Here is a 23,724-nt window from a genome sequence, read left to right on the forward strand (position 1 = left end):
GTGAACCTGTGGAATTCTCTACCACAGAAAGTTGTTGAGGCCAATTCACTAAATATATTCAAAAAGGAGTTAGATGAATCCTTAATACTAGGGGGATCAAGGGGTATGGCGAGAAAGCAGGAATGGGGTACTGAAGTTGCATGTTCAGCCATGAACTCATTGAATGGCGGTGCAGGCTAGAAGGGCCGAATGGCCTACTCCTGCACCTATTTTCTATGTTTCTATGAAGCGGTCGTCTTATGAGGAAAGGTTGAGCAAGTTGGGCCTATACTCATTGGAGTTTAGAAGAATGAGAGGTGATCTTATAGAAACATAAGATTCTGAGGGGTCTTGAAAGGGTAGATGCTGAGATGATGTTTCCCCTCGTGGGGGAATCTAGAACTAGGGGGCATAGTTTCAGAATAAGGGATTGCCCATTTGAGGAGGAATTTCTTGTCTCAGAGTCGTGAATCTCTAGAGTTCTGTACCCCAGAGAGTTGTGGAAGCTGAGTCATTGAATATATTCAAGGTGGAGATAGACAGATTTTTTAACTAGAGGGGAGTTGAGGGTTATGGGGAACAGGCAGGATACTGGATTTGAGGCCAAGATCAGGTCAGCCATGATATTGAATGTTGGAGCCGGTTCAAGGGGCCGAATGGCCTACTGCTGCTATTTCTTATGTTATGTTTTCTGACGTTCAGTTGAAATCAGTCCAACTTAATGGGGAATCTCTAATGCGAGTTGCTGTAACGTCAACAAGTTGTTTATGCAGTGAATCACCATGCAGAATTCGCATAGAACCAGGAAGTGAAGAAACAACTTTTATTCTGACTTTAAAAATGTTAAAGAGCAAAACAAAGATTGGAGCTCTCGCATGGGGAAAAGGTAAACATAAAATAAAGATGAACAAGCTTCTTGAAAATTGTAATTTTTATTAAAATGGATAAATTTGATACTCCAAAATTAAAATTTGTTTTTCAGGGCCATAACGTTTGTACAACAGTCAATACGCTGTTAAAACCTCAGTTCCACCTAATCCAAAAGCATCTAACTTTTAATGGGGTATTTAACAGCGATATTACTGCGGAAAAGCCAAAATTTTCGTTGATTTCCCTGATTACACTGATCGGCGGCTGTGGTAGTGGGGAGATTGGGATGGTGCCACAGTGCGGCCAGTGTCAGAGCAGTGAATGACTGACTGCAACGTCAACATTTTTGCATTAGGATGCACATTCGCTAAATCCTGAAGTTGCGGTCAGTTTCAAAGGGGTAGTAACAGCGAAAGCTGTTTGTTCGCTGTTATTATCCGCTGCAAATGTGTTTGATTTAACAATGTGTTCCGCTCACTGGCACTTCAAATGTTCAGAGCTCGTTATTTTAAACAAGACCATATTTCAACTACTCGTGTGCTGAGCACTTGTTAACTGTAATGCAAGCTATTACTGTACATTCAACAACACATGTTCTACACAGCAGATAGCAAAGCACCTATTTTTCAAACTTCACCCACGAGACCTAAGAGAGCTTTGCAAATTGATCTTTAAGCAACGCCAAGTTTCTAGTAGAAGATGCTGATTTTTGCTTCATAAATAATCGACTTCAATTAGTGTTACAGTATTGCTAACCTGAATTTAGGAATGAGAGTAGGCCATTTAGCCCCTTGAGCCTGTTCCGCCATTCAATGAGATCATGGCTGATCTGTGACATAACTCCATATACCCACCTTTCGCCCATATCCCTTAATACTTTTGGTTAACAAAAATCTATCAATCTCAGATTTAAAATGAACAATTGATCTGGCATCAATTGCCGTTTGCTGAAGAGAGTTTCATCCTTTGTGTGTAGAAGTGTTTACTAATTTCACTTCTGAAAGGTCAGGCTCATAAGAACATAAGAATTAGGAGCAGGAGTCGGTCATTTGGCCCCTCGAGCCTGCTCCGCCATTCAATAAGATCATGGCTGATCTGATCTTGGCCTCAACTCCACTTCCTTGTACACTCCCCATAACCCTTGACTCCCTTATCATTCAAAAATCTGTCTATCCCCACCTTGAATATATTCAATCACCCAGCCTCCACAGCTCTCTGGGGTAGAGAATTCCAAAGGTTCACGACCCTCAGAGAAGAAATTCCTCCATAGTTCCGTTTTAAATGGGCGACTCCTTATTCTGAAATTATGCTCCCTAGTTCTAGATTTCCCCATGAGGAGAAACATTCTCTGCATCTACCCTGTCAAGCCCCCTCAGAATCTTATGCATTTCAGTAAGATCACCTCTCATTCTTCTAAATTCCAATAAGTATAGACTCAACCTTTCTTAAGACAACCGCTCATTTCAGGAATCAACCTCGTGAACCTTCTCTGAACTGCCTCCAATGCAAGTATACCCCCCCTCAAATAAGAACAAAACTACGCAGAACTCCAGGTGTGGTCTCACCAACAGTTGTAGCAGGACTTCCCTACTTTTATACTCTATCCTCCTTGCAATAAAGGCCAACATTCCATTGGCCCTCCTGATTACTTGCTGTACCTACATACTAACTTTTTGTGTTTCATGCACAAGGATCCCCAAATCCCTCTGTACTGCAGCATTCTATAATCTGTCCCCATTTAAATAATTTGCTTTTTTATTTTTTCTGCCAAAGAGTATAACCTCACATTTTCCCACATTATGCTCTATCTGCTAATTTTTTTCCCAATCACTTCGCCTATCTATATCCCTTTGCAGATTCCTTTGCCTCCTCCTCCCAGCTTGCTTTCCCACCTATATTTGTATCATCAGCAAATTTGGCAACATTACACTCGGTCCCTTCATCCAAGTCATTAATATATTTATAAATAGTTGAAGCTTCAACACTGATTTCTGTGGCACCCCACTAGTTACAGTTTGCCAACCTGAAAATGACCCATTTATCCCGACTCTCTGTTTTCTGTTAGTTATCCAATCCTCTCTCCATATGAATATATTGCACCCAACCCCGTGAGCTCTTATCTTGTGCAGTAACCTTTCATGTGGCACCTTATCGAATGCTTTCTGGAAATCCATGTACACTACATTTACTGGTTCCCCTTTATCCACCCTGCTCATGACATCCTCAAAGAATCCCATCAAATGTGTTCCCTTTCATAAAACCATGCTGACTCTGCTTGACTGCATTATGATTTTCTAATGTTCTGCTTCTACTTCCTTAACAATCGACTCCAGCATTTTCCCAATGGCAGATGTTAGCCTAACTGGTCTATAGTTTCCAGCTTTCTGTCTCCCTTCTTTCTTAAATAGAGGCGTTACTCTAATTTTTGGACTATGCCCCCTAGTCCTAGACTCCCCAAACAGCAGATTAATGCAACAAAACTCTACTGGTCATTATAAACTCCCAGCCGGACAGATGTCTATGGGTTGTGATTTTGGCCAATACAGATCGATCATGACAGCTGAATAATCACTTGAGTGGTGATCCGGAAAACCTAATCCATTTGAAGGAGGCTGAACTTAACACATCTCGAGTGTCATCACAGCTCATATTTTGCATGGAAATTGGAGTCTTCACCTTTCTCTGTAATGTATCTTCTGCAGCAATTTCTGTAATTAAAAATTGGGAAAAAAATGATTGACTTCATACTGTGCTTTTAGCAGAGTTAAGAGTTCACTGGAGTGAGTGACTAGTTTGGTTTTGAAAATGGCTTTTCTGATAATTGAGAGTTTGCAATTAGTTTTATAGAGATCCTGGATTTTGAGAGACATAATACCAAACTAGACTGGAACTGTTGGCAGGACTCATTATACATTGCTAACTTAGTGGCGAGCATGACTGAAGGGAATTGGGAAGGCCACAAATAACCATCCATGAAGCAGAGTCAGCTGTTTAGATTTGACTTGCTGCTTTGAATTTCATAGGTCTAACTTTGAATCAATGATTGCCCATTTATTTGAGGCATCCTTTAAGAACACAAGTCTTTTGATATGAATTCCTCATGCTGGCTTGTTAAAAATGGAAGTAGCAGGTTTTTTGGCCAGTGTAGTTTTTTCCCTTAAATGGAGGGTGGCGAATTACATGAGAAGAAGCAATCTGATGAAAACATCACTGAATAGATCTAAATCCATTTTGAAAAATGATCCAAAATGTCAATCAAAAGAATTCACTTGCTCTTAAAAGGAAAAAGTCATACTTTAAGTGTTCATTCATTTCTACTATCCTAATCTTAAATAAGCATGGTACAAAGCAAAAAAGAAACCCAAGCAGTGATTCCAACAGTGCTCAATGGTGTTGAAGAGGTTTGTTGCCCTACCACTATATTGAAGAGATCTGCTGTAGGTCACATTTAGCCCTTAGTTCTTAATACTTTCTTTGTGATTTCATGTTTCAGTAATGCTTTATTTAAAGGGGAAGGCAGCAAACATTCAATGGTAATCTTATATTTATAGAATAAATACTAGTATACGTCTCAAATATACTGTAGCTAACAGTCAGACTGCTGGCAGGTCCAGGGAAATGTCTATTTCTCTGGGCTGGCTGGCTTTGATATGGAAACAAACACCACTAATAATAGAGTAATAAAGCTACTAATAAGTTCAGAACAGTCCTTTTATTATAATATTGTATATTTTGTAAATGTAAACTCTGCTCCCTCCGGCTATCTTTCTTCCCTTTCAGTGTCCTGCTTTTGTTTTTATCTTTACATTTTTTTTCTATATATGCAACCGTTTTCTCTACTTAGTTTTTTTTCAGGATAAACATATTTAACAATTTACATAGTTTTCCTCCTGACTCCCACAGTCCACTTTGGAGATGGAAATCACTTCAAAAAGGTTGGTTTTCACTGGCTGAAAATGGGCTCAAAGGGCAGTTTTTTCAACCTGTCAAAACACTGAGGACGTATATAGTCATGTCTGTGATAGTTCAGGTTTACCTCTGATGCGTTAGAACAGTAAGGACAGTTGACTGATAAATAAACTAACTGACAGTTCTTGGCTCATGTCCAGAGGAGTAAGCTTGTCTATTTCACATTGAAGGTTAACATTTTAGTGAACCTTCACTACACAGTAACTAATGATTTGACACCTAAATGAACTGTTGACATTCAGAAAGGATAGGATTGGATTTAAATGTACTGCCTCATGCGGTTGAGCAACCTGCTGTCACGTGCTGTCTGAGCTCATTTGGGTAAGGCTCAGGAAGGCAAAAGACCCCATGAAACCATACCCCAACAAGAAGTTGGACTTTTTCGGGGGTGGGGGTGGAGACTTTGGAGGGGAAAGGGGAATGGAAAAAAGATGGTTGAATGCAACATAATGTAAATAAAAATTCCATTTAGGTCAAGTTTTGGACATTAGTCTTTACATAGAATCTTCTTTTCTAAGAACTTACATTTCTTAATTGTTTGAGGTCCTGAAGACCAAAACTACTAAAGATCCCTGTGTAAGAATGCACACACAAATGAAAAAGATTGAGTTAACGTTAACTAACCGTTACCTTCTGACTTCACTTTGACCCCATTGTAATACCCTACAATTATATGCTTGTTGATGTCCCCTTAAAATAAAGTATTGCTTAAGTTGCAGGTTTGTGTGTCAAGTGCTTAGATACGATCTCTATTAAAGTCTTTTGTGATGATCTGGAAATGTGACTTATGGCTAGGGCAAGTGATATGATGTGACTGAAAATAGCGGGGCAGTCGGGATAATTCTTTTGCATTCCGCATCAGCTTTTTTTCTCTAACTTCAAGTTTTAATCAACAACATGTTTTAATGTGCTAGTGCTCTGGACCTCTCGACCCAGCTAAGAGTGAAGGAGGTTTCCAGCTGGTTGCTGTAAGAGCTGATTGTGCAGTTAATTCTGGTCTGGCGTTTGAATTTAAGTGTCAGTAAAAGCAAGAATGAAACACTTGCATTTATATAGCGCCTTTCATGACCTCAGGACATCCCAAAGCACTTTACAGCCAATGAAGTACTTTTGAAGTGCAGTCACTGTTGTAATGTTGGAAATGGGGCAGCCAATTTGCTCACAGCTGCAGTCGAGCCAACCCCACTGTCTCATAAATCATGAGACAAATTTTTAGAAAATCCCGACCCGACACCACGCTGACATTTGCTCCCGGACAGGAAGGGCACTCAGTTGTCACTAAAGACATTTTGGCTGTCACGATATAAGTTGACATTTTTCCCTTGCAAAATCTTCCTCCACAACCATTTCCACAGCTAATGTGTTAAGTACACAAGAGACCAGCTCAGTCATCCACTTCTGTTATGCCAACTAACTTCACTTACCACCAATGTATTATACAGAAGATCTGGGAATGTTGGGCAGGAACTAAGAGAAAAGTCATCATAAATGATCAAAGGCAAAGTTAGTGCTGGGTCAAGGCTTTTGAAAGTATAGTTAGAAGAGTTTAGGTAAAGAATCCCAGAGAGCAGTGGTATAGAAACATAGAAAATAGGTGCAGGAGTAGGCCATTCGGCCCTTCGAGCCTGCACGACCATTCAATAAGATCATGGCTGATCATGCAACTTCAGTACCCCATTCCTGCTTTCTCTCCATACCCTTTGACCCCTTTAGCCATAAGGGCCACATCTAACTCCCTTTTGAATATATCTTAACGAACTGGCCTCAACAACTTTCTGTGGTAGAAAATTCCACAGGTTCACAATTCTGAGTGAAGAAGTTTCTCCTCATCTCAGTCCTAAATGGCTTACCCCTTATCCTTAGACTGTGACCCCTGGTTCTGGACTTCCCCAATATCGGGAACATTCTTCCTGCATCTAACCTGACCAGTCCCGTCAGAATTTTATATGCTTCTATGAGATCCCCTCTTTTTCTTCTAAATTCCAGTGAATATAAGCCTAGTCGATCCAGTCTTTCTTCATATGTCAGTCCTGCCATCCTGGGAATCAGTCTGGTGAACCTTCGCTGCACTCCCTCAATAGCAAGAATGTCCTTCCTCAGATTAGGAGACCAAAACTGTACACAATATTCAAGGTGTGGCCTCACCCTGTACAACTGCAGTAAGATCTCCCTGCTCCTATACTCAAATCCTCTCGCTATGAAGGCCAACATGCCATTTGCTGCCTTCACCACCTGCTGTACCTGCATGCCAACTTTCAATGACTGATGTACCATGACACCCAGGTCTCGTTGCACCTCCCCTTTTCCTAATCTTGTCACCATTCAGATAATATTCTGCCTCCCTGTTTTTGCCACTGAAGTGGATAACCTCACATTTATCTACATACTGCATCTGCCATGCATTTGCCCACTCACCTAACCTGTCCAAGTCACCCTGCAGCCTCTGAGGATCCTCCTCACAGCTCACACTGCCACCCAGCTTAGTGTCATCTGCAAACTTGGAGATGTTGCATTCAATTCCTTTGTCCAAATCATTAATGCATATTGTAAATAGCTGGCGTCCCAGCACTGAACCTTGCGGTACCCCACTTGTCACTGCCTGCCATTCTGAAAAGGACCTGTTTATTCCTGCTCTTTGCTTCCTGTCTGCCAACCAGTTCTCTATCCATGTCAATACATTACGCCCAATCCCATGTGCTTTAATTTTGCACACTAATCTCTTGTATGGAACCTTGTCAAAAGTCTTTTGAAAGTCCAAATACACCACATCCACTGGTTCTCCCTTCTCCACTCTAAAAATTCTAGAAGATTTGTCAAGCATAATTTCCCTTTCATAAATCCATGATGACTTGGACCGATCCTGTCACTGCTTTCCAAATGCGCTGCTATTACGTCTTTAGTAATTGATTCCAACATTTTCCCCACTACTGATGTCAGGCTAACTGGTCTATAATTCCCTGTTTTCTCGCTCCCTCCTTTTTAAAAAAGTGGGGTTACATTAGCTACCCTCCAATCCATAGGAACTGATCCAGAGTGTATAGAATGTTGGAAAATGACTACCAATGCATCCACTATTTCTAGGGCCACTTCCTTAAGTACTCTGGGATGCAGACTATCGGGCCCTGGGGATTTATCGGCCTTCAATCCCATCAATTTCCCTAACACAATTTCCTGACTAATAAGGATTTCCTTCAGTTCCTCCTTCTCACTAGACCCTCAGTCCCCTAGTATTTCCAGTAGATTATTTGTGTCGTCCTTCGTGAAGACACAACCAAAGTATTTGTTGAATTGGTCTGCCATTTCTTTGTTCACCTGATTCTGACTGCAAGGGACCTACATTTGTCTTCACTAATTGTTTTCTCTTCACATATCTACAGAAGCTTTTTCAGTCAGATTTTATGTTCCCTGCAAGCTTCCCCTCATACTCTCTTTTTCCCCTCTTAATTAAACCCTTTGTCCTCCTCTGCTGAATTCTAAATTTCTCCCAGTACTTTTGTTGCTTTTTCTGGCCAATTTATATACCTCTTCCTTGGATTGCACACTATCGCTAATTTCCCTTGTTAGCCATGGTTGAGCCACCTTCCCCATTTTATTTTTACGCCAGACAGCAATGTACAATTGTTGAAGTTCATCCATGTGATCTTGAAATGTTTGCCTTTGCCTATCCACTGTCAACCCTTTTAGTATCATTTGCCAGTCTATCCTAGCCAATTGATGTCTCATACCAACGAAGTTACCTTTCTTTAATTTCAGGACCCTAGTCTCTGAATTAACTGTGTCACCCTCCATCTTAATGAAGAATTCTACTATATTATGGTCACTCTTCCCCAAGGGGCCTTGCACAACAAGATTGCCAATTAATCCTCTCTCATTACACAAGACCCAGTCTAGGATGCCTGCTCTCTAGTTGGTTCCTCGACATATTGGTCTAGAAAACCATCCCTTTTTTCCACTCCAGGAAATCCTCCTCCACCGTATTGCTACCAATTTGGTTAGCCTAATCTATATGTAGATTAAAGTCACCCATGATAACTGCTGTACCTTTATTGCACGCATCCCTAATTTCCTGTTTGATGCCATCCCCAACTTTACTACTACTGTTTGGTGGTCTGTACACAACTCCCACTAGCGTTTTCTGCCCTTTGGTGTTCCGCAGCTCTACCCATACAGATTCCACATCATCCCAACTAATGTCCTTCCTTACTTATTGCGTTAATCTCCTCTTTAACCAGCAACGCTACCCCACCTCCTTTTCCTTTCTGTCTATCCTTCCTGAATGTTGAATACCCCTGGATGTTTAGTTCCCAGCCTTGGTCACCCTGGAGCCATGTCTCCGTAATCCCAATTACATCATATCCGTTAACTGCTGTCTGCGCAGTTAATGTGTGGTGGCTGAACACTCTGCCAGCGATAGTAGTGTAGTGTGGGGTGAGATATAGCAAACTAAAGTGAGAAGATTGATTCTGGAAGGAAGAGCTGTTGGTGATCGCAGAGGTAGCATGGAACAAAGCCATGGAAAGAGCTATAAAGGAGAACAATTTTTAAATTGTGCTAGAGGTTAGGAAGCTAATGTAGGTCGTCAAGAACAGGAGTGAATGCATCCTTAACTGTGGTAACATAACCCTCACAAATTAAAATTTGAAGTAGTTCTTAACAATAGAAATGTCAAATTGTAATAACACAATTCATTTTTTTAATGTAATAACACAATGTACAATGTTCCTTTAAAAAATCCTGAGGCTGATTCTTATAAATTAAATAAATGGCAAAAGTCTTAGCCTAAAAACAAAACAAATACTGCACTAGGCAAGAAAGCACTTCTGACATTACTTACTACTATCAACTTTAAATCACTCCCGTTTGGCTTTTAGGACATCTATGTCTGCCTCTTTGTCAGTGATGCGCTTCGAGCTTGGCCACAGTGTTTTTGGGAAGTTTGGCAAGTTCAGCATGGTCCAGCAGCTGATGCAACACAGCCGCTGCCGCCATATTACCATTTGCAACACTCGCCCAGCCGTAAACACAATAAGGTGCTTGTTAAACACGCATGTGTGACCAGCCGCTGCAGCGCCCTCTGGGAGTTATAGTCCTGTGTAGGTTTAGTTTCCTTTCTTTGGGCTGAATTTTCATTACAAATTGTGCATCTCACGGTTAAATCATGAGAGTTGGCATTACTGCACCTAGGTCCCGCAAGCAACACTGAGAATAAATGACCAGAAAACCTGTTTTTAGTGATAGTTCAGGGATAAATATTGGACAGGACACTGGGGGAGAACTTACTTGCTCTCCTTCGAAATAGTGTCTTGGGATCTTTTATGTCCACCCGAGGGGGCAGACGGGGCTTTGGTTTAATGTCTCATCTAAAAGACAGCACCTCTGACAGTCAGCCCTCCCTCATTACTTGAATGGAATGTTAGCCTAGATTTTAATGCTTCTGTCTCTAGTGTGGGACTTGAACCTGTGATCCCCTGACTCAGAGGTGAGAATGCTACCCACTGTTTCATGTCTTAACATCAATTAACAATAAACAGAGAACATATTGACTGCACAATCAACGACTACAGTAACCAGCAGCAAACTTCCTCACTCTTGGGTGAGCTGAAAGAGGCACTGGCACTTGAAAACAGGCTGCTGGTTAAGATTGGAATGCTGTTGAGTGAGTCATCTTGATGGGGAAAGTTGCACTGTAGGGTGACAATCGTGCCTCTTGTTGCAGGATGCTGTACCTTATGAATCAGTTGCCCTACTCATAGCTAAACTTCTGTTATATGTGGTTGATTTCTTCTTGAAGTTCACCAGAACGCCATGTCTAATGTTAACTGTTTTCCATAAATTGTAGAAAATGAATTGTTGGAAAATTCTAATAGTTGCAAAATTTAGGTCTCGTGGATAGTTTCTTTGCTTCACCAAACTTCCTGCAAATCTATCCTGTCTAACACTGAATCATTCTTCTTCCATTAATGTTTTTGTATTTGTTAAAGCTTTTATGTAAAGTGGCTTTGTTTTACACTAATTATAATTGATATGAATCCTATTTATGCAACCTGTGTCTCTTTTCTTTTAATCTGCAGGATCTTCAGCTAGAATATGGCCAAGGTCCCCAGAGCAGTTATTTATTAGGTGGAAATAAGTAAGCATTTTACAGCCAATTCTGCTCATTTTTATTTTTTACTGAAATGCATGCAATATGCGAGTCCAAATGATCTTCAAAATTGATATTTTTAAATGTTATGGCATTGCATGTAAAAGAATGATAGTCTTCCCCTTTCTGTACTTTAGGCTTTAGATATGTGAACATCAAGCATTAAGTTAGATGTGAAGCATGCATTTTCTAAATCACCAGCAGAAAAATACTGATCAGCTGTACTTTCATGATCTGTGGTTGGTATACTGAAATGAGCTTGCATTTATATAACACCATTCCAGCGTGCTTCACAGGCAATTAATTATTTCTGACATGTACTTACTTGTAATTAATGTAGGCCAACGTTGCAGCCAATTTGCGCATGGCATGGTCCCATAAACAGCAACAAGATAAATGACTGGTTTATCTGTTTTGAAGATGTTTGGTTGAGGGAGCATTGGTCAGGACATCAGGCAAACTCCTCTATTGTTTGAATAATGTATCCATCCACCTGAGAGGGCAGATGGGGCTTGGTTTGATGCATCATCTAAAAGATGGCTCCACTGACAATACAATGCTCCCTCTACTATATACAGGCATCGGCCTAGTTTTTGTGCTGGAGTGGGGCTTGAACTACGAACTTCTGAGTGAGCTGGGAGCGCCACCACTGAACCAAGCTGATATGGAATTGTAACCTGTTGCAGTCAATGGCGTAATGACAATTTCACAATGTGGAACACTTTTTTGGCTCATAACATGTACTACTGGTGTACAGGCAGTGACTAGAGAGGTACCGCAAGGTTCAGTGCTGGGACCCCAGCTATTTACAATATACATTAATGATTTAGACGAAGGAATTGAATGTAATATCTCCAAGTTTGCAGATGGCACTAAGCTGGGTGGCAGTGTGAGCTGTGAGGAGGATGCTCAGAGGCTGCAGGGTGACTTGGACAAGTTAAGTGAGTGGGCAAAAGCATGGCAGATGCATTATAATGTAGATAAATGTCAGGTTACCCACTTTGGTGGCAAAAACAGGAAGGCAGAATATTATCTGAATGGTGACAGATTAGGAAAAGGGGAGGTGCAACGAGACCTGGGTGTCATGGTACATCAGTCATTGAAAGTTGGCATGCAGGTACAGCAGGCGGTGAAGAAGGCAAATGGCATGTTGGCCTTCATAGCGAGAGGATTTGAGTATAGGAGCAGGGAGGTCTTACAGCAGTTGTACAGGGCCTTGGTGAGGCTACACCTTGAATATTGTGTGCAGTTTTGATTATCTCATCTGAGGAAGGACATTCTTGCTATTGAGGGAGTGCAGCGAAGGTTCACTAGACTGATTCCCAGGATGGCAGGACTGATATATGAAGAAAGACTGGATTGACTAGGCTTATATTCACTGGAATTTAGAAGAATGAGAGGGGATCCCATAGAACATATAAAATTCTGACTAGATTGGACAGGTTAGATGCAGGAAGAATGTTCCTGATGTTGGGGAAGTCCAGAACCAGGGGTCACAGTCTAAGGATAAGATGTAAGCCATTTAGGACAGAGATGAGGAGAAACTTCTTCACTCAGAGAATTGTGAACCTGTGGAATTCTCTACCACAGAAAGTTGTTGAGGCCAGTTTGTTAGATATATTCAAAAGGGAGCTAGATGTGGCTCTTACGGCTAAAGGGATCAAGGGGTATGGAGAGAAAGCAGGAATGGGGTACTGAAGTTGCAAAAATGATCAGCCATGATCATATTGAATGGTGGTGCAGGCTCGAAAGGCCGAATGGCCTACTCCTGCACCTATTTTTCTATGTTTCTATTGCATATAGATTAATGGTTGACTGAGTTCACTTACAATGAATATATAGTCTCTATTTGGTTTTGAATCAGTTGTATATGTAGAAATATACTCAATTTCCTCTTTAAAAAAATTTGCAACCTTAGACCTGTATACATGATTCATACAGTTAAAGGAGCCTGTTAATAGAGTAAAAAAAAAGTAGGCATCTGGGCCCTGATTTCCTGAGGCCCCGCTGGCAGTGCCTGGCGAGTCTTAGCGTGCCTGATTTTACATGGAATGATTGGGTGCAGGAGGAGGCCTCATTTAAATGTAAAATTTATCTGAGACAGCCCCACACTGAATTTCACGAGTTCACCCATAATGTTAACCTTGTCCATAGAAACTGGGCAGACCAGGTCAGGTTCTTCAAACTAGTTTCAGTGGTTCAGGCTGGATGCCAGACTTCACTTTCAGTGGGAGCTTTTGAAGTTTGTTGAAAGTGCTGCTTTTTTTTGGTTCCCTGGCACTACCTTTTTACACAATCATTATTTTTGTTAGCTTGCACTTTCATTTAAAGTGACAAATAGCTGCAGCATCTACAGGGGAGTGGGGACTAATTGGATAGATCTTCCAAATAGCAGGCACAAGCACGATGTGTCGAATGGCCACCTTCTGTGCTGTATCATTCTATGAACACAAGTTGTACCTATGAAAGTTGGGAGGATGGGATTGTATCAACTCCTGAAAATGTAAAGTCTAATCACTAAAGGCTTCTTGTCTTTTTATACTTTTAATTCATTTGAAGACATGGCTGTCGGTCATTTGTTATAAAGGAACAATGAAGCCAGATTCTTGCAATCTAATGGCATAGTACTATTTAGTGCACCTGTGATTGAGATCAGGAAAGTATGGTGTTTGTGTGCCAGCCCCCAAGTTTACATTATTAAAACGTGTGCCTGGTGACAGAATCATAGACACTTTTCTTGGATCTATGATCTAAGCTGGTGTAATCCCACAATCCCAGATACAAAAGTCAAAGGAAGCAAAAACCGGGCAGGATGTAAAACAAACTGCCAGTTTTTTGTTGCCCGTTTTGCACTGCCGCCAGCGACCAATTTCGTTCCCAATATCTTGACGATCCCGTAGGATGCAAACGAACAAGTAAACAAACACTGGTGTCAAATGCTTTCACACATGTCAACCAGACATTCGTGACACAAAATGACATGCATTCATGTCAAGATTTCAATCCATTAACAGATATCTTGTAATTTGATTTCCGACGTACATCCTTGCATCCCAAAGTTAAGCAAGCCTGCTAGTTTTTTTTTAAAGCCTGACTGCTTATGACATAGACAAACTATGAACAACAATAGCGTTTACCTCCTCAGGAGAGAGCTTTAATTCCCAAAAGACTGGTGAGCTCCTCCATAATGAGACTTCAAGATATTCAACTGAGTCTTAAAGCAAGTAAAATGCACAATGGCCACACTACCATATTATCCACGACTGTTATATACGAACATACTTATTTGCACGCTGGTATCATTGCCTTGTAATGTTAGCTTTATGCTCTCTGCTTGGGTTGCTCCACAACACCAAGGGTTTTTACAAAGTGCTGATCCTTGAACGGAACACGTATCTGAATGCAGCACCTCCATCTGCATTAACCTTTCGGCAGTTGTCTCATTTGTTGTCAGCTGTGGCTCAGTGGGTAGCACTCTTGCCTCTGAGTCAGAAGGTTGTGGGTTCAAGTCGCACTCCAGAGATTTGAGCACATAATCTAGGCTGCCAGTACAGTACTGAGGGAGTGCTGTACTAACGGAGGTTCCATCTATCGTATGAAATATTAAACCAAGGCACCGTCTGCCATCCTGGGTGGATGTAAACTATCCTATGGCATTATTTCTAAGAAGAGCAGGGTAGTTCTTTCTGGTGACCTGGCCAATATTGATCCCTCAACCAATATCACTAAAACAGATGATCTGGTCATTATCGAATAGCTGTTTGCAGGACTTTGCTGTGTGCAAATTGGCTGCCGCGTTTCCTACATTACAACGGTGACTACACTTTATTGGCTGTAAAGTGCTTTAGGACATCCCTGCGGTCATGAAATGTGCTACATAAATGCAAGACTTTCATCTGAGCCTCATGCTTGAAGTCTGCTAGTGCAGGCAGTGGCAGATACTCAATAGATCCGATGGTTGAGATGCATAATCAATTATAAGTAGTCACACAACTAGAGTCCAAGTGGGGCACTCTGTCGGAAAATCCGATTTTTCTTTTTTTTGCCTTCAAACTAGTTTCTATTACCTGAGGATCTGTTGTTCCTATTACAGGAAGTGTCATGGATACCCATGAAAAGTTGCTTTAGAATTCTAACTGATCGTAGCAGCCATCTTTGTAGTTCTCAGCTTCTTATGCAACTACTTCAACATGATTTAGCTTTGGAAGAAGACCTTGGGTTAATGCAAAGAACTTCAAGGTGTGTGAGGATACCAGAATAAAAGGGGTTTCGGTTCAAATTGGTGAGAGGAAAATTTAGGACAGATGTCAGAATAAGCGTCTTCACGCAAGTGTGATCTACATTTGAGTGATGATCATGTGGGGTAGTGGAGTTGAAAATCTGAGATTCATTGAAGAGGCAATTAGATGGCATGATGTGCCAGTTTTTATTCTGGATGGATGAGCCAAGATGAACTGAATTGTCTCCATCATGAGTATCTATCTCATGACTCTTCTCAACCAGTGGTGGTCCTACAGAGTCTTTGTTTCCCCAATCAGTAACGATAAGAACATAAGAAATAGGAGCAGAAGTTGGCTTTTGGCCCTTCGAGCCTGCTCCGCCATAAGATCATGGCTGATTTTCTACCTCTACTCCAACTTCCCGCATTATCTCCATATTTCCTTAGTAGCTAAAAATCTATCGATCGCTGCCTTGAATATGCTCAACGACTGAGCATCCACAGCCCTCTGGGGTAGAGAATTCCAAAAGATTCACAAGCATCTGAGTGAAGAAATTTCTCCTCATCTCTGTCCTAAATGGCCAACCCCTTATTCTGAGACTGTCATCCCTAGTTCTAGGCTCCCCAACCAGGGGAAACATCCTCCCTGCATCTACCCTGTCAAGCCCCGTAAGAATTTTATATGTTTCAATGAGATCACTTCTCATCTAAACTCTAGGAAATATAGGCCAAGTCTACTCGATTTCTCATAGGACAATCTCTTCATCCCAGGAATCAGTCTAGTGAACCTTTGTTACACTTCTCTAAGGCAAGTATAATCCTTACTTGAGTAAGGAAACCAAAACCGTACACACTACTCCAGGTGTGGACTCACCAAAGCCCTATATAATTGCAATAATACTTCTTTACTCTTGTACTCCAATCCTTTTGTAATAAAGGCTAACATACCATGTACTTTCCTAATTGCTTGCTGTACCTGCATGTTAACCTTCTGTGATTCGTGAACAAGGACACCCAGGTCCCCCTGAATACCGACATTTCCCAGTATCTCACTATTTAATGTTCTACTTTTCCGACAAAGTAAATATCTTCACATATCTCCACATTATATTCTATCTGTCACATTCTTGTCCACTCACTTAACCTGTTTTATATCCCTTTTCAGCTCTTTGCATCCTCCTCACAACTTACTTTCCTACCAAGCTTACACTCAGTCCCCTCATCTAAGGTCATTGATACAGATTGTAAATAACTGAGGCCCAGCACCAATCCTTGTGGTACCCCACTAGTCACAGCCTGCAAACCGAAAATGACCAGTTTATCCCTACTCTGTTTTCTGTCCGTAAACCAATCCTCAGTCCATTATAATATATTACCTCCATCTCATGCGACCTAATTTTGTTTGTTAACCTCTTGTGTGGCACCTTATCAAATACTTTTTGAAAATTCCAATCGACTACATCCATTGATTTCTCCTTTTCTACCCTGCTAGTTGCAATCTCAAAACTCTTAACAGATTTGTCAAACACGATTTCCATTCCATTGATCTGTGTTGACACTACCCAAGCGTACTATGATTTTCTAAGTGCCCTGTTACATATCCCAATTAGGGATATTAGGATGGACTGGGTCTTGGCTCTGGACCTGACTTCTTGGTCACAGTAGGTACTATTAGGCAGGCTCTGGTACGAAACTTGGTGGTGGGACCTGATGGGATCAACAGGGCAGCTGAGCTCTGAAACATGGAGCAATTCATTTAGAGCAAAAATTGATGGGAGTTGAGGCATTAAAAGCAAGTTTGTGAACACTTTCAGTCCATTGTATAGGGCAAACTGGTATGTGTGTATTTTGTGTCATGCCAACAAACAATAGGGGAACAGGAGAGAATTGTTATCAATCCTTTGTCAAGATGTGATCCTGCTGGTACATTTTTGTTGGCATGATACTGTCTCAGTTCAGTGTTTAGCCAGAGTAGATTAAATAGCATAGCAACGATACTGTGTCAGCTCAGTTGACCTTCATGAATGGAAAATTCATCTGGAGGTAATTCAAAATGTTTTGGGGAGCTAGCAGCATGCAGAGACAGATCTATTTGTCTCTGTTGATACGTTCCTGTCAGCAATAGAAGCTGTGGCAGTCTGGAACCTGGATGGTCTCTCCTGTTCTTGGACTCAAAGATGTGTGGTCCTCAGTTTCTCTGATCCCACAGGTGGATCAAAAGATGGGATATGAGCAGAGTGAGTGAAAGTTAATTCTTATTGGCCATACAAATCATGGTCTTGAGCATTGTGATGAGCAAGGGCAGGAAATATAACTCTGAAACTCTCCAAGTATTATATCAGCAAGAGAATTATCATAAGAGATAACAAGGCCTCCGCAAGTTCATTTACATAACAAGTTTAGCATTAGTGCGAAGTAGCTTGATCTAAATCTGGAGCAAAGCGGAGTGAGTCTCTCTCTGCTTCACTGTGGTATCAGTTTAGGTCTGGACTCCAGATTCAGGTTGCATTTATACACTTAACGGTAACAAGAATGCAAAGTGAAATTGTTTCACAGAGTCTACAGTTTTAGTATCGATGCACTCCTAAATTGGTTAAGGCAGCTCCGAGCAGACAAATCCCTTGGGGATAGGTGGTATTTATCGGAGTACTGAGACACAAAATAGTTAATGAGAGGCATCGACAGTCATTAAAGGGGTGTCAGAACACTGGGGAGGGAGGTGCCTGTAGTTTGGAAACAGGCTAACATGCTGTCCCTTTTCGAAAAGGATAGCAAAACAGACACAGGCAACTTTAGGACAGTTGTCTTCAGTCTAGGTGAAACCATGGAATTGATAATTAGGAGCAAACTGGAGAATGACCTGCATGGCAACCTTGTAAGAACAGCTAGCATTGATTCAGAAAGGGAAGAAGCATTCCCGACCAACCTCCTTGACTTTTTAAAGGAAGTAACATCCCAAGTAGATTGTGGAATGTCCTATGAAATGATGTACTCAGACTTCCAAAAGCATTTGATAGGCTACTGATTAAGCTCAAAATGGTAGTGATTATGGGAAAATCTTGACCATGGTTATAAATTAGCTGAAGGTAAAAAGCAGTGCTTACAAGTTAGAGGAATTATGTTGGGGGCTTGGGTGCCCTATCGATTTGTGTCGGAACCCCTATTGTTTCTGCAGTTTATTCGGTGACTTGTATTTAGAAATGCAATGCAAATATTTCAAATTTTCAGATGATGCCCAACGAGAAGGGGAAATTGAATCTGAGAAGGCAACTCGGGAACTACAAAATATCAGTGGGAGGAAGTATTTAATATGGACAAGTGTGAAGTACTGCACACACAAAGAAAAAAAGGGGTGACCCAAGTACTCTGGTGTTATAATAGTTGAGGGTGAACATAAGAATTAGGAGCAGGAGTAGGCCATACAGCCCTTAGTATCTGTTCTACCATTCAAAACGATCATGGCTGATCTTCAACCCCAACTCTGCTTTCCTGCCTGATCCCCATATCCCTTGATTTCCCTAGAGTCCAAAAATCTATCTATCTCCGCTTTGAATATGCTCAAAGATTCAGCATCCACAGCTCTTTGGCGTAGAGAATTCCAAAGATTTACAACCCTCTCGGTGAAGAAATTCTTCCTCATTTCAGTCTTAAATGGCCAACCCATTTCACCTCTGAGTGACCGATGGGACCGAGTGTAACGTAGCCAAGTTTGCTGATGATACAAAGGTGGGAGGAAAAGCAATGTGTGAGGAGGACACAAAAAACCTGCAGAAGGACATAAACAGGCTAAGTGAGTGGGCAAAAATTTGGCAGATGGAGTATAATGTTGGCAAGTGGTGAGGTTCTGCACTTTGGCAGAAAAAAATGGAAGAGCAAGTTAATTTAAATGGAGAAAAATTGGAACGTACTGCAGTACAGCAGGACCTGGGGGTCCTGGTGCATGAAACACAAAAGGATAGTATGCAGGTACAGTCCCGGCCTTTATTGCAAAGGGGATGGAGAATAAAAGCAGGGAAGTCTTGCTACAGTTATACAGGGTATTGGTGAGGCCACATCTAGAATACTGTGTGCAGTTTTGGTTTCCATATTTAAGAAAGGATATACTTGCTTTGGAGGCAGTTTAGAGAAGGTTCACTAGGGGGGGGGTTGACTTATGAGGGAAGGTTGAGTAGGTTGGGCCTCTACTCATTGGAATTTAGAAGAATGAGAGGTGATCTTATCGAAACGTATAAGATTATGAGGGGGCTTGACGAGGTGGATGCAGCGAGGATGTTTCCACTGAAAGGGGAGACTAGAACTCTGGGGCATAATCTTAGAATAAGGGGTCGCCCATTTAAAAGTGAGATGAGGAGGAATTTCTTCTGAGGGTTGTAAATCTGTGGAATTCACAGTCAGAGAGCTGTGGAAGCTGGGACATTGAATAAATTTAAGACAGAAATAGACAGTTTCTTAACCGATAAGGGGTTATGGGGAGCGGACAGGGAAATGGAGCTGAGTCCATGATCGGATCAGCCATGATCTTATTAAATGGCGGAGCAGGCTCGAGGGGCCGAATGGCCTACTCCTCCTATTTCTTATATTCTTATGTAACCCCTTACTTTGAGACTGGCCCCTAGTTCTTGACTCTCCAGCCAGGGGAAACAATCTCTCCGCATCTATCCTTTCAATCCCTCTCAGAATTTTATGTTTCATTGAGGCCACCTCCCATTCCTCTAAACTCCAGAGGGTATAGGCCCAATCTACTCAATCTCTCTTTATAGGACAACCCTCATCCCAGGGATCAGTCTGGTGAACATTTGTTGCATTGCCTCTAAGGCAAGTGTGTCCTTCATCAGATAAAGAGACCAAAACTGTACACAGTACTCCAGGTGTGGTCTTGCCAAAGCCCTGTACAATTGTAGTAAGACTTCCTTACTCTTTGACATCCTTTGTGACTGTGACAAAGGTAAACTATTCTTCCTCGTCTTTCTCGACCTGTCTGCAGCCTTTGGCACGGTTGACCACTCCATCCTCCTCCTCCAACACCTCTCCACCAATATCCAGCTGGGTGGGACTGCACTCGTCTGGTTCCATTCTTATCTATCTAACCTTAGCCAGAAAATCACCTGCAACGGCTTCTCTTCCCACTCCTGCATCGTTACCTCTGGTGTCCCCCAAAGATCTTTCCTTGGCTCCCTCTTATTTCTCATCTATATGCTGCCCCTTGGCGATATCCTCCGAAAACACGGAGTCAGTTTCCATCTGTACGCTGACAACACCCAGCTCTACCTCACCACCACTTCTCTCGACCCCTTCACCAGTCTCTAAATTGTCAGACTGGCTGTCCAACATCCAATACTGGACGAGCAGAAATGTTCTTCAATTAAATATTGGGAAGACCAAAGCCATTGGGGCCGAAATTGCCTCTTTCTATAAGAGCCATGGCCACCTCAGAGGTGGACACAGGTCTGTATGGACTCACCGCCTAGTCGGCGACATTTCATAAATTGCCCTTTTTTTTTCCAGCGGTGCTCGTCTCTGCGCTGCCCGTGTTGCTGCCCCGTCGGGCATGTGCTGACCCCCCCACCGACTGGCGGTGACCCCTTTCTGCCCCGTATGGGAAATTGCCCTGTGGGAGCGGATCGGTGCCCCCAGCAGCTTTCCCCTGCGGGAAGCTGTGTGTGGCTGGGTGACGCGTCTGCCCTTAAAGGGGAGTGTACTCTGCTGCAGCAGCCATTTTATTTTAATTATCGGCTGACTCCAAGGTCGGCCCAACAATGGCGCCCACGGGTTTCATCCCGGCCTCCAACAGGCAGCCTGGCACCCCCCTCTTGGATACCGGGCCACTGGCCCGGCTGAAACCCTCCCTGGTGGCCCAGTGGGCCAAACTAAACTAACTGCAGAGTTCGCAGCGGCCCTCCCTTTTAACTGAAGCGACGTGCTGATGACACCGACCGACGTTGGCCCGCTCCATGCTGACTTCCGAACACCGCATGGAAGAAAAAAACATTTTAAAAAGCTGAATTTCACTCAACTCTCCGCCCTATAGATTGGGACGGAGAAAAATCTTCAAGATCGGTGAGTGTGCCCCTTTCGGTCGGAGGGCATTTCAGCCCCATTCTCTTTGGTCCCCGCCACAAACTCCGTTCCCCATCCCTCTCTCTATCATCTTTCTGAGGCTGAACAAGACTGTTCGCAACCTTGGTGTCATATTTAACCCTGAAATAAGCTTCCAACCATACATCCGCCACATAACTAAAACCGCCTATTTCCACCCCCATAACATTGTCCAACTCAACCCCTGTCTCAGCTCATCTGCTGAAACACTCATCCATGCCTTTGTTACCTCTAGACTTGACTATTCCAACGCACTCCTGGCTGGCCTCCCACATGCCCATGTCCTAACTCGCACCAAGTCCCGCTCACCCCCATCCCTGTGCTCGCTGACCTACATTTGCTCCCGGTAATGCACCGCTTCGATTTTCAAAATTCTCATCCTTGTTTACAAATACCTCCATGGCCTCACCCCTTCTGATCTCTGTAATCTCTTCCAGCCCCGCAACCGCCCGCCCCCCCCACCCACCGAGATATCTGTGCTCCTCAAATTCTGCCCTGATTATAATCACAACCATCGGTGGCTGTGCCTTGAGCTGCCTGGGCCCTAAGCTCTGGAACTCCCTACGTAAACCTCACCGCCTCTCTACTCTCTTTCCTCCTTTAAGACGCTTCTTAAAACCTACCTCTTCGACCAAGCTTTTGGTCACCTGCCGGAATTTCATCTTATGTGGCTCGGTGTCAAATTTTTGCTTTAGAACACTTCTGTGAAGCGCCTTGGGATGTTTTACTACGTTAAAGGTGCTATATAAATACAAGTTGTTGTTGTACTTCAAACCCCTTGCAATAAAGGCCAACATACTATTTGCCTTCCTAAATGCTTGCTGTACCTGCATGTTAACTTTGTGTTTCTTGTACGAGGTCACCTAAATCTCTCCGAAGTTGAAAGATTTGGTGTCTTAGACTCTTCTGTATCTAGCCTCTATGGAGGGAGTAAATTAAGCAAATGGAATGCTGAACTGTATAGCCAAACAGTACAAGTCTGAGGAAATCATGTTCAAAACAGTATATTGCTTTGGTCAGACCACCGCTTTAGGGTTCTCTTCTGGTCACTAAGACACAGAGACATGCAGGCCCTGGAGGCAGTTGGTTGATTCTAGCATCAGTGGGTTGAATTATGAGGGGAAAACTCAGGCTTTTCAGCCTTGACAGGAGGTGACTGAGAGTTGAACTTACCAATAGCAAACAGTGTGGAAATGGTAGATTCAGAAAATTATTTCCTGCTAAACCATCAGAGTAGGACACTGGTTCAATCTAGTGAAAAGCAATTATAGGACTGATGTCAGAATGTAATTGTTCATGTGGAATGGACTTCTGGGTCGAGTAGTGGAAGCAAAAGTCTGGAATCATTCTGAAACAGTTTAAAGCAGTAAAAATTTATGGAAGGAGGGGATTTTCTAGATGGCTGATCTTTCCTCATCAGGTTTCATCTTGTGATTCCACGTGATGTTCGGCAAATCTCCTGCATCTATTTAGTACTGGTTTGAATCTCAGTTCTATTTGGGTACATGGTGATTTCAGTCTGCTGGCCCAATTATGTTTGTATTGTTAAGGGATCACCCGTTGTCCTATTTTAAGCAAGCTGGTTCCTAATTGGGGCATTAATTTAGTTCTTCACATCGTTCCAATTTCGACTGCGTGAATTTAAGGTTCTTGTGTTGAAAATGGCATATCTGGCGTGCCACATTTAGTGAACGGGCAGCCCTGGGTGGTGTTGTTCTGCTTCTGATTAGGCCTTCTGACAGAGTGGCCTTCACTTGAGATCACTTTCCACTCTCCTTTTGAATCAAGGAATTGTTTCATTGTGTATTCGCAGCAAAATCAGAACTGATGCTTTATTTCCACTATGTAGATGTTTAAGCTGCAGAACGATGTGCCTTGCAAAAAACAATTTAGAAAGTCTCCAGTATTTATTTCCTCCGACACAAGGATCCAAGTCAAACCAGTAACTAAGCAGCAGATAGCACTTGAGTGCAACCTATACTGCTACCACCATACAGAAAGCAAGCTGTGGATCATTCTGCCTGTTAAATAGTTGCTTACTTGGCATCCGAGATTCCAGTTGACAATATATACAAAGCTGCCACATGACACAATCCTCACGCACTAAAAGTAACTATCTAGATTTGACTGCAGCACACAGCAATGTTTTTGGCAGATTGATCGTGACAGTTAGTCAGTTTCACATCTGAAAGTTGTGCTATCTTGTTATGTTCCTGAGTCAAGAATGCACAATAAAGAAGAAAGATGGATTGCTTATCTGGTAGGGTCCTTCACTTTTGAATGGTGTGCAACCTGTACACAGTCTCGTCTAAACTGTCTCTGCAGGACATGCAGGGATATAATTATTTTGGGGAAGGTGGCTGGTTTTAATTCGGATCAACTCCCAACTGACACAAGCCTGGGGCTTTATAATGATACAGAACTTGGAAACCACATATGATGCCACTTA

General features: G+C 42.3%; 1 protein-coding gene across 6 annotated transcripts in view; it reads left to right on the top strand.

Annotated features, from left to right (window-relative positions):
• map4k3a (mitogen-activated protein kinase kinase kinase kinase 3a) overlaps positions 1 to 23,724 on the top strand; it is a 275,867-nt gene that overhangs the window by 172,966 nt on the left and 79,177 nt on the right. For all 6 annotated transcript variants that reach the window (XM_070890095.1, XM_070890098.1, XM_070890096.1 and 3 more), the window contains one exon: positions 10,890 to 10,948. In XM_070890095.1, coding sequence (XP_070746196.1) covers positions 10,890 to 10,948 — 59 coding nt within the window. The remainder of the gene's footprint in view (positions 1 to 10,889; positions 10,949 to 23,724) is intronic.

This window comes from Pristiophorus japonicus, chromosome 9 (assembly GCF_044704955.1).
Source record: "Pristiophorus japonicus isolate sPriJap1 chromosome 9, sPriJap1.hap1, whole genome shotgun sequence".
NCBI lineage: Eukaryota > Metazoa > Chordata > Chondrichthyes > Pristiophoridae > Pristiophorus > Pristiophorus japonicus.